Genomic DNA, 12,134 nt, shown 5'->3' with positions numbered 1-12,134 from the left:
CTTTCAAACTTGCACTCTTCACTGGTAAGCATGTGAGAATCGTCTGAGGAAATCAGTGTTTCAAGCTCCCACACACTTTAACGTGAACACAAAGTATCATTCTGAAAGTTCTATTAGTCATGAAGTTTAAATGTCTAGTCAAGAAGAACATGTACAAAATTGTAAGAGGACCGAGGCTGCATTAACTGTGTCTCCAGATAGGGAATTGCAGTAACTTAACAGCATTTATTATTTACACTTTCTGTGTCTTATTGCCAGGCAAGGCCAGCAGAACAGTGGTATTCCATGTATTTCTTCATGGCAGAGGGCTGGATCATCTCTCCTATTGAGACAGGCTGAGAGGTGTGGTTCTTCAGCCTGGAGAAGAGAAGGCTCCAGGAAGACCTCATGGAAGCCTTTTGGTACCTAAAGGGGGCCTACAGGGAAAGTCTAGTGGGAGGTGTCCTGCCAGTGCAGGAGGGTTGTAACTTGGTGATCTTTAAGGTCCCTACAACCCAAAACCATTCTGTGATTCCATGATTCTATGAAGATGCAATGCTGGCTGGGCTAAAAAGCTTTAGCATGAAAGTAAGATCTGAAGTCTTGTCTCTAATATTTATCTATGACCTGGTAGGTGACTTTAGGAAGGTCTCTTATATGCTCTGGGCCTCTGTTGCCTCTTCTCCATGAAATATGGAGCCCTTATGTTTGTTTCACTTCAATTGCAAGTTCGTTCAGGCAAGGACTCTCAGAAACAGTTCGGACTCTGTGTGTTACTGCCATGCAAAGAATAATAAAATATCTGTTTTGCTAGAAATGTAAGTTTATTCCAGTTGGCTAGAATACAGTTTCTATCCTCTCTATGCCACGGATAGCCCTGAACACATTTAGATTAATAGACTACTTTGAGTCAAGCACATACTTGTAGTCTGCCATGGAGAGCCGTTATGAGAAATACACTGGTTTCAAAGTAAGCACATTAATACAAGATTGTAAACTAATGTATCTGCTTTAGCTAGGAGAGACATGAACAATAACATACTTGTAGAGGATACTTGGTGATTAAAAGAACTGTGTAAAGACTTTATTGCTCCATCATCAAAAAATAATAAGGTAACATCAATGTGAATAACCAGGTCATCTCCAACATTAAAGTATTACAACAAAACTAGCAAGTTATTGCAGTGAAAGCACCCACGTAACACACAGTTACCTAGTATGCAGCACTGTTAATGTCATAGTAAGAATCCAAGCTTAGAAAAGTAGAGAAATTGAGAGGAAAAGAGTTTATGTTTCAGTTCCTAGAGATAGAGAACAACTAATTATTTGAGATAACTACAGCTGAAGCCTACCTAAAAAGACACAAATGTGACATAGCCTAGGAAACTCTGGGAAATTCTCCTCTGTGCCACATTAAAAAGATAATTTATTTACCTGCTGTTCAAAATGGAGTAGATGAACTGGTTATATTTGATGTGAGGTTTACTGATATTTAATGGCTGCTCATAATAAAATAATTTTTTAATTACTTGTATCCATGCACAAAAATAGAAAATCATGGTTAATAAGGCTCTTACGAACTTCTCACTAAGGAAACATTGTTCAAATTCTTCAAGCACCCAAGGAAGATAGCAAAGACTGGAAGCTTTAACTCCAGATGCCACATTGTTGAATCTTCTGCTATTGCCCCCTCCCAGAGTGTCACACTATCACACAAGAATGTGAGCATCAGTGGCTCCTGCGTAAGTAGGCATTGGCTATCCTTTCTTCCTGAGAAAAGTTTGCAGAAAAGGACACATATTCCCTTGCATCACACTTGCCTACACTTAGGATCTTTCTACCATCTTTAAATTATAGGTAAGGGACGAGGGGTTTTTTGTACACCTGGCTAACCCAGCTGTTAACACTCTCTTTACACACATTTTCTTCCTCAGCAGAAGAAGGAAGATGATTCAGATGATGAGGCTGATGAATACAATTCATTTCTATATAAATTTCTATTTTTTGTGGGAAGAAACCAGTTCCTATCTGACATTTCAAGATACCTTTTAGTAAAGTGTATCACTTTAAATAGTCTATAATTGCAATTGTTTTTACCTCACTGCACAGATACTAATGTGTCAAACTGTACTACTTTTTGAAGGAGTTTATTTCAACATATATGTACTCTTTCATACTTCAGTACCTTAAAAATACTGTGTGCACACTACTTCAAGACAGAAAAATTATGTGGGAAATAATTAACTGATTTTTCATTTTTATGCCATATAAATATATATATATATAGGTAAATACATAAAATACATATATACATAAAAGTTTGTTTGTGTGTGTGTGTGTGTGTAGATGCATATACACACATATATAGAAAGGTTGCAGCACTCAGTGCAAACCTAAAGGAGTTAAAATTCTATATAACAAACTGCTACAGCTTGCTTAGCTCATAGAATTATTATTTTTTGCTTACCCAAATCTGTAGCTTAATTCTTTTTTCATTTTTGAAAACTGTTTTAACTTTGAAATCGATCCCAACCGTGCTTACAAATGCAGATGTAAAGGAATCATCAGCGTATCGGAACAAAAAGGAGGTTTTCCCAACACTGCTGTTGCCAATAATAAGCAGCTTGAACATGTAATCAAAGTTCTGGTCAGATGTATCTTTCTGGCCATATCTGGAATCTTGAGCAGAAGCCATCTGTAATTCAAAATAAAAAGAAATAGTTTATTGTCTCTTGTATCAAATAAAACTGGAAACATTTAGATTTTATTGGAGTTTTGATACCAGATATGAATGAACTCAAGAAGTTGTCCACATAGGTTTAATTAATTTTCTATTATTTTTGTATCCATGGTGATTGTTCGAGTTGCAGAAGACTACGTAAACATCACTGGTGACTGGTATAAGACTTCTAAAAGTCCTGGGCAGTTCTGAGTTAATTCTGCTGTCTCATAGTACAAACAACAGCATGCCAGCTTTGGGCTACTGAGGAGGCATATAGAAGTGAGGACAAAAAGTCTGGAAAGAAACAACGGAAGAAGCAAGCTTTTGAAAGAAAATTCCTTTTAAGATTTGTATTTTGTAAATAATGCAATCAGGAGTTTTATTTCAGAATTACTCTACTATTTGGTAGTGAATAAAGTTCTTGATTAAACGTAGTCCTGGGTACATACGTGCTTGCATCCTGAGTGTTTGCACTGACCTTAACATTTGTTCACTTCTTTCACAGGCATGAAACAATAAAATTTTAGAACAAAAAAATAATCAGTAATCTTTCATTTTTCCTATAGCAAAAGACAGAAACACCTGTCCACCTTCACTGCTCTCCCTTATTGTAAAACTTTAGGGGATATATTGATTAGAACATGAGAAAAAGCAAAAAATATGCTGTTTATACTAGTCTAATCACAACTGGCTACAAAGTAGTAAAGAGTATGCTGATGTTGTGTACAGTTTGCAACAATAAATCAAAGAAGTCAAGCAGATAAAACACTGTGCAGTGGCTGGGGATGCTAAGGTGTAACCTGTACACTTCTCCCAGCAGCCTGTTCCGCTGCCCTTTTGGTTGCTCTCTGTAACACAGCAGCTGAAACCAGTAGTTACCACTTCTAGCAAGAATATTTTTTTTCTTGATTTTATCTCCTCTGAAGCCTTGCATTTAGCTTCTACAACTTGCTTAGGGTTTACAAAAAGGGGTTTTGGCTTTCATTTCATTTGCTGGTCTCAGTCCTGTGTGCTTACAATTTATCCCCATGTACTTGAATGCCTAACACTTCATAAACAGTATGACTCAGTGAGCAAAGAAACCAGGAGGTCTGCATTCTAATAATAATCTTGCTAAATCTTGTTAATTAGGTTGCCTTCCTGAGTAAGATTATGTTTCCTGTGGATGGTTTTTAAACACAGACTTTCTCCACAAATAAATTTCTGTGCTTCTCTATATATGTTTATGCGCATTACCCATACAATAGTTTCCTTGAAAGTTCTTAAAACCTAGTAAAAAATAAAATCCACCACCTTTGCTGTGCCTTGATTATATGGATTCATTACCTGCAGTACCATAAACAGAATTATAGGAGAGTTGAAAATAGAATTGCAGCCAGCTTTTATTTCAGGGGTAGGAGTATGTCTGCTTATTACAGGATGCAGCAGGCATAGGAAAGGCATGGAAAAGGACTTATTTCTCCATCTTTCACCATGTGGAAGAATCATGAGAAGATTAGTGAGGTATTGACAATAATTCAAACTGTTTGGAGGGACTAACTTTAGCTTAGAGACACAGTCTCCCTTGACTACCAAAAGTGGTCCTTTAACTCCTGTCCAAAACCCAAATAAATTTTAGAAAAATACTAGTGCCTGCACTAACCTGAAGAAACATCAGACTCAGCCTGGGTGCTAAGACTTTTCCACTACTTCCCAAGCTCATTCTGTGTTAAGAACAGAGACAGATTCCTGAGAGTACAATTCACAACAACTACACCAGGCTCCCACTTTAGACAATTCTCTGGATTCTGTAGAGGAAACCTAGCTGCTTGGTCCTCTCAAACTTTGTGAATATGCTTGCAATGCTTCTCTTTCTTAAGTGCAAGCTGCTGATTTCAAGTAGAGGGTGCACTGTAGCCCCCTTCCTGACCCATTAATATGTCAGTTCACTCCTAAGAGGACTTGTCCCAACTACAGGGGTATTTGGCAGATAAATGTGAAGAAGCTAGTGCTCCTTTGGAAACCATGGTGACAATCTGTAATGCCATGTTCAGATCTGTAATTAAATACTATATACCTGGATGGGAACCAAATAAACATACTAGCCTCACCAATTTCATTATGCCCTGTTTCTGAGGAAGTGAAAACTATTTTTTTATTTTGACCAAGCTCTCAGCTCATTGGATTAAATGTATATATTAAGCAAGCATCACTTTCAGCAAACCACACTGGTGTTTTTTTTCTTGAATAAAATTTCATCCTTATTTAGTAATACTGAAGACTGAATGCACAAGGCTACTTTCATTAGCATATCGTACACTTACACTTTAGTTGAATGAGTTCCTACTCACATTCCTGCATGCATCAGGATGTTAACACCAAAGACAGTCTCAGGACACCTCCTAGAGGACTCAAGACAGACCTGAGAGACCCCTGGGAAATCTAAGCTCAAGACAATGGCCTACAGTCAGGAGGTCTCACACGTCTGACATTATCAAAACTGGGAGAAGGTATGTCCCCAGATTAAATATGGTCCAAGGACAAAAAAAGGATGGCTCTGTATGCCTCCCTGATTACAGCACATCTTTAAACTCCCTAAATTTGGATTATTTATAGGCATAGGCCAGTTGAATCATTATTCAGTGTTCCATATGAGACCCAGGTACATTACAATTCTCATGTTCAGCTCTTTCCTTGGTCCCAAAATAAGGGACCAAGTTAAAATCAGGTACGGTTGAGAACAAATGTCTGGAAAAGTGTGCATTTGCCTGCCACCTCAATGATAATAACAAAATATTTGTCTGTGTTACTCTTCATGGCCTTAGTGAACCTCATTCTCTAACAGTTGATTTGAAGAGCTTTCTCACTTACGCACAGCACCACGCCATGCCCATCAATTCCATTTGCACTTACATATGCATTCCACTCTGGATGCCTAAAGCAGGATGAGTTTGCCATGGAAAATAAGAAGGAAAAGGAAAGAAAAACTGGGACTGAAAATATTGAGGTTCATTCTTCAATATTGTGATAAAGTCTTAAGTGGGTTAGTCTAACACATGATGTCAAGAAGCCATTGAAGTACTGCAGCTCTGAGAAGAATAAATAAAAGTTGTGTCAGGCCAGGCACTCCAATAGAAAGAAACTTGGTCTTACTGGGTATGGTAAAGGGCATGAAAAAAAGATGGTCACAAGCCTCTGTCATTTGGCCTACTTAGTGCAGTGCTCAGCATCATGCAACTAGCAAAGACTGTGCAGATTCTCACTTGCTACAGCAGCTGCATCAGGCCAAGAGACAAAGTGAAATACTAATGCCACTGTCTAAGGCACTAATGAGATGTTTTTAGTAACAATTCTGGTCAAGTGTGTTTATGAAAGCTGAGTTCAAACTGGAAAGTAGAGAAGGTTATTAGGAAGACCAGAAGAATGTCGAATTTATCTTACAAGATAAATAAGTACATAAATATTAAGCAAAATACAAGCTTGTTTCTCCAGATAGTGATCTGGAGAATCTATGGATATGGAATACTATGGAATGAGAATGATTTAGACTGATGTATCCTGGAGCAGACACTGGACATTAAGAAGTGATGATAAACTCTGAGAGCCTCTAAGCTGAATATAAGAAAGTATCTAACAGCCAGGAAATGAGCTTCCACAGTGCACTTCCAAAAATGGGTAGTTAACAGAAAAAGGGCTACTGACTCCAAATCCAGCTTAATCAGCAAACAAAAAGGTGTATATAACCTGCTCTGTGGACTCACTGGCTTGACAGGTTCTTTTAATCTGAACCAGGACTGACATATCTAATAATTCTGCTGAGTAATAGGAGATGAATCATCATGTTAACTCCTATGTCTAATAGCTTTGATTTGGCTTTTTTAATCATAATTTTATAATAACATCTTAAATATATGGAAGCTGACTTTTTGTTTGCCCTTTTCCACTGTATTTGGGTGAGTGTTTTATAAACCTGTTTTGTCTGGGCGTAACCACTGCCAGTTACAAAAGGATACAAAGAGCTAAGAAGAAAACCTTTTCACTTATTTCCTTGGCAAAGCAGATTATTTTCCACTTTCTCAGCTCTTCGGCCTCTGTCAGCTTTGAAATGATCTGATGCCCTGACAAGTGAAAGAAAGGGTCTCTAGAGAAACAGAATTTTCTACAAACTGTCACCATTAATGCCCATATGCTCTGATAAACCCTAAGAATGGGTTATCCAAACTACCCTGCTGCTTTTTTTTTTTTTTGGCAAAGTGCAGGTATGTGGAAAATTTTCATGTTACAATCAGGTAAGAAGTGAAACTGGAAGTGAGTGAATCAGTGTAAGAAACACTAAGAACTTAAAATTGAATCTTCACTTTTGAAAGTACCACAAAAGCATTAGGGGAAACTACTGAGAGACAGAGAGACATTTCAGTTCATTCAGATCAGTTCTTAAAAGAACATGCAGAAACCATACAGACTTCTACATTTCACAGAAAAGAGAGTTAATTGACTTTGACTTCTAAACCAAAGCCCTGTCCATGGCCATAAGCACTAGTAAGACTTAGATCTGTTATTTGAAAACACAGCTAGAAAAACGCAGTCACAAACTCTAACCCAGATCAAATTATATTCAGAAGATGGCAATAGTAAACTTTTATATTAGGTATCTCCCTCTCTGGAAAGACTGTTTGTGCTCCCTTTCTTGTTATTATTGGCCCTCATTGTCCACAGAGATGTAGCATGATCTTGAGACTGAAAGAAGGAATTCATAAATACAGAAATCCAGTGCCAATACAGAAATCCAGTGCCAATACAGAAATCCAGTGCCACTCTATAGGTCCTTTCTCTCACTCTGCTAAAATGTTTTAACTTTTTTGTGTTTTTTTTTTTAATTACTGTTTGATGGAAATGGGAAAACAATTTTTACACTCTCCTCTGAATCGTTTTTGTCATGATTAAAAGACATACCCTTTTGCTCTACAATTCAGAGTTGGTAGCTCTGTAACAGACTGTTCCATAAATTCTTTGTGTGCAAAGAAGCAAGTACATTTGTTTTAAGTAACAGGAAATCAGGTGGCTAAAACAGATAAATCAAGCAATTATTTCAGCCAGTCTAAATGACATCTGAACAAGAACCACCGATACTAGCCTACTGTTGGAAAATGACACTTAAGAACAAGAATCCATGACAGAATTTTGTTTTACTGCAATTTTTAATAAGTATAATATTTGAGTATGCTGGAAGCAGTGTAAGTAGAAGAAAGAAAAAACAAACATGCAGAAACTACAAGTGAAAATCAAATCTCATCTGCCAGATTGCATTTTCACATCTTGGAAAAATCCAGATGCTTGTGATTATAATTTTGGAAGAGATGTGCTCAAAAATAGATGCTACTTGGCCATCTCACCAGCCTTAAAAAAGCAGAATTTATAGGATTTTTTATAGCTCTCTGCTGTGTCTTTGTAGACTAAGGCTGTGATTTCTGCTAACTTTTATTCAGTTCTGTTTAACAATAATTATGTTTCTACTGACATACATATATATGTGTATATATATATATATACACACACACACATATATATATATATATATCTGTTCTCTGATATGTGTCAAATGTATTTTTACATATATGGACTTTCTCTTCTTTAGATTTTATTGTTTTACCACCCCTTTGTTTTCACAACTATTTAAAAGTGTCAGTGAATTCAACATTTGTCAAAATGTCTAATGCAATAGTGACCAATCTGTAGTTGTCATTCTTTATGAGAAAATTTGTTTTTAATTAAATGCTCTCCAAAGCAAATACATACTAAACATGACTTCAGAATCTCAACAAGCATGTGTAAAAAAATGGGAAAACCCACATAAATATTTCCAACACATGCATGTGGGATGCAGAACTAGGTATTTTAAACAGCATTCTAATTACTGCTGTTCCCCAATTAGAAAACTGAGAGACATCCTTACTGATGAACAGCTTATTTCTAGTGCACCTCTTCGGTTGAAAGGTTTCAGAGTGTGACATCTGAGCAATTGCTCTGGAAAAGCTTTATGAGAGTCTTTGTCCAAAGTCAAGCAAATACAACTCCATATCAACATAACTTCAGATTTCAGACTTCTTTTTGACTGTGTGTCTTGAAGAGGATGCAGACCCTTCCCTGAAATTCTACCACTGCATAGATATCCAGCATGAAAAATATTGGCTAACAGAGCTGCAGTTTTTAACTCAAATTGAAGCAGACTGCAACAGTGCTCTTTGCATCGTACAAAATCAGCGGGATTGATCGTTGCTTATCCACTGACAACAGCACTGATTTTCAATAAGAGAAAAAAAAAAAAAAAAAAAAAAAAAGTGTTCTAACGTGGAATCTGGGGCCCCTGAAGCTCCTGCACGAGATTATAAAATAGGTTCAAATTATTAACCAAAGTATAGTTCACCAGCTTAAACTGTTTTGAACCAACAACCTAGAAAGTGCTAAAAACTGGATAATATAACTTCTACTTGTGTGTTTGTTTGTTGTTTTTTTTTTTTGCCAGTGCTAAGGGGCATTACATTTTTCCACATATAAAAAATGCTGAAAGGGGGCGACCCCCAGTTCTAGCCACGTCTCATCTCTTCCTGGTGCAGACAGGTAAGTACTCCTTGAGTAAACAGGTGGAGACACTGTCTCAACCTCCTGTGCATCCAGGTAGGACCTCGTTACATCTGATACCCTAACAACTTACTCCATTCGCTCCCGGGGGAGCTGAGACCGAGGCTCAAGGGGCCAGTCAGTACCGGCAAAAGACCGTTCCCTTTGCCTGAACGGGACCCAGAACGCCCGCGGGGGGGCGGCCCCCGCTGGGCTCAGCCTCCCGCTCCGGCTCGGCCCCGGCCCGGGGAGCTGCGCCAAGGACGCGGGGGACCCACCGCAACCCTGCCCCGCGCCAGGCTACAGCCGCCACCCGTCCCCCGAGACGGCCGGCCAGGGACCCATCGCACAGGGACCCCACCGCTCCCGGACCCCACCACACGCACCCCCGGCCCTTCACAGGCGCCGCGGGCGCCCTCACGCACGCACGGCGCCCCTGACGCACCCCGGGCCCTCGCACACACCCCAGGCCTCCTCACACAAGCGGCATCCTCATCCCCTTCCTCCTCACACCCCCCAGCAACCAGCGGGAGACCCCGACCCGGGCTCCGCCGCAGGGCAGAGGGGCTCCTGCCCCGCCCGCCAGCACTCGGCTCTGGCACCTACTGCGCAGGCCGCCCCCCTCGCCGCTCGCTCGGCTGCGGCCCGGGGACCGACCTGCATCGGAGCTTCGTGTCTCATCGTCGGGCGCGGCCCGCTGCTCGCTCTCCCGCGCACGCCAGTAGCCGTCGCCGCCCGCCGGGGCTCTGCTGACAAACCCGCGTCGCGATCAGCACCGGAGCTGTCCCCGCTCCGCCCCCGGCACCGCCCCTCCCTCCCACGCACCCCCGGGACCTGTAGTCCTACCGCCCCACCTCCCCGCGCCTCCCCCTCGGCAGGGCGGGGAGGAAGGACTACAGCTCCCGGCACGCTCTGCGCTCGCCGCGCACGGGCGCGGAGGGCGGCGCAGCCAGCGTGGCGGCGGGGCGAGCGCGGGGCGCTGCGGGCGGCTGCCGGGGCGGCCTTGGGCCGGGGCGGGGGCTGGGCACCGCGGGGCGGGGGGCGGCGCCGTTTGCCTCCCCTGCGGCTGAGGGCGAGGATGGAGCTGGCGGATCCGGGCCCCAGCCGCTCGGTCGATGCGTTCTGGCCCGCCCGAGCGGCAGCAGCCGGGGAGGAGCAGCGCCGGGCCGGGAAAGCGGAAGCGGTGGCGGGCACGGCAGAAAGCCGTGGGGGACGCGCTCGGCGGTGCGGGGCAGGCACACACCGCTCCGCTCCCGTGGCGCCTCCAGCGCGGTGGGCTGCGCAGGGCCCGGGCTGCGCAGGGCCCGGGCTGCGCGGCCATTTCACCTCCCTTCGTGGCGGAGGCCGCCGCCGCGCTGGTCCCGCTCCGCCCCGCCGGCTGGGGGAGCCCTCCCGCTCCGCGGCCCGCGCCTCGGCCGGCGCCGCAGGCCTCGCATGGCGGCGCCTGGGCACCTCGGGGAGGGCTTGCGGGCGGGCGCCAGCGACGGGCTCCGGGGAGCACCCTGCCGCAGTCCCGCTCCGGCCTCCCTAGTTCCCCGCAGCAGGCCCTGGGCTGAGGCAGGCTGGGTGCACTTCGGCGTGGCGGCTGCTGGTTGGTGTCATTGCTGTTACACAGTAGCCGTCTCGGTGCACACCAGGACTTCTCTTCCTCATTGTCCCTGGCTTGCTGCAGTTGGATTTTCTCTGGCTTTTGACAAAAATGGTGCAGCCCCGCATGGATGTGGCATCGTTGCTCCAGGGCAGAGGCACTTTTTTTTTGACAGGGAATGATCATGAGGCAATGACAGTAAAACAAAAAAAAAAACCCCGCTACACCTTATACGTGTGTCCCCAGTGCTGTTTTTTATTGTCCAAGAAGTTGCTTTAAAGGTCTCTCTTGGCACTTTTTCCATAACCCCGTCCTCTAATGTGGAGAGCAAATTTCCATTGGGCCCAAATACACAGATCTGTATAGGGCAGGAAAATAAACAGTGGTGTATTGAGATTTAAGGTTCGGCATGTTCTCTACTGAAGGGGTTAAGAGGAGCCATGGGTGTGAACAGCAAAGGTTACTCTGGGATGTCTTCCCAGGGCTTGAGACCTGGACATTGGGCAGATGGGAGGGCAGTGGCTGAGGCAGCATGAAAACAGGCGGCTGCCCTGTGGACAGCTACCTGCTTTTACATATATGGTACGTGTTGCCTCAAGTAAATTGCCTTTTGGAGCTCTGGCACAGGCCAATTGTATAATACAGACATGAACATGCATTAAAGTGTATGTCAGAAGTAATTTCATTCTAGCTGTGCAGGTGTTTAGTTTCATTTACACCTATTCAAACCCACCTCATTGTAACATGAAAATAGGCATTAAGTGACCTTTTTTTTCAAACACGTGGTGCATGCCATCATGCATTTTTGCGGCTGATTCTTTCCTTCATGAAACGCTGAATGTAATTCGTTCCGCCAATGTGGGCACATAAACATAATTAGTTTGCTCAACATCTTAGACCATCTGTATGTGAATACATGAGCATGCTAAGTGTTGATTTTTTAAGTGTGTGCGTGATTTGTTCATGCTACTGATTTTAGGTGAATACATACCGAAAAACTACGAGTAACAACCCATTTCCCTCTGAAAACAGGGCACATTACATTTGTTGTGAATTGCAATTAAGGAAGAACAGAGAGATTCTTCCTCCTATTGAAGCGTTGTTTTATGGAGTTTTGTTTTTAATAACATATTGCACAATCATTAATATATTAAAATACAGTTTTTCATAACACAGTTCTCATTTTCAAATGCCATTTTAAATTTTAACTGCGGGTCCTGTATTCAAAATTACAGGATTTAGATGGTG

General features: G+C 42.6%; 1 protein-coding gene across 1 annotated transcript in view; it reads right to left on the bottom strand.

The window, feature by feature from the left end:
- The window catches only part of RAB3C (RAB3C, member RAS oncogene family), a 105,311-nt gene extending 95,281 nt beyond the window's left edge, over positions 1–10,030 (bottom strand). Inside the window, exons 1-2 of the mRNA XM_051642696.1 lie at positions 9,956–10,030; positions 2,447–2,674 (exon numbers count right to left, since the gene is read on the bottom strand). Of these exons, the coding sequence (XP_051498656.1) occupies positions 2,447–2,674; positions 9,956–9,979 (252 nt within the window). The 5' untranslated portion in view covers positions 9,980–10,030. The remainder of the gene's footprint in view (positions 1–2,446; positions 2,675–9,955) is intronic.
- Between the last annotated feature and the right edge of the window lie 2,104 nt (positions 10,031–12,134).

This window comes from Apus apus, chromosome Z (assembly GCF_020740795.1).
Source record: "Apus apus isolate bApuApu2 chromosome Z, bApuApu2.pri.cur, whole genome shotgun sequence".
NCBI classification, from domain to species: Eukaryota; Metazoa; Chordata; class Aves; order Apodiformes; family Apodidae; genus Apus; species Apus apus.
Note: the sequence above shows the minus strand (reverse complement) of the source record. Positions and strands in the feature narration are given on the sequence as shown.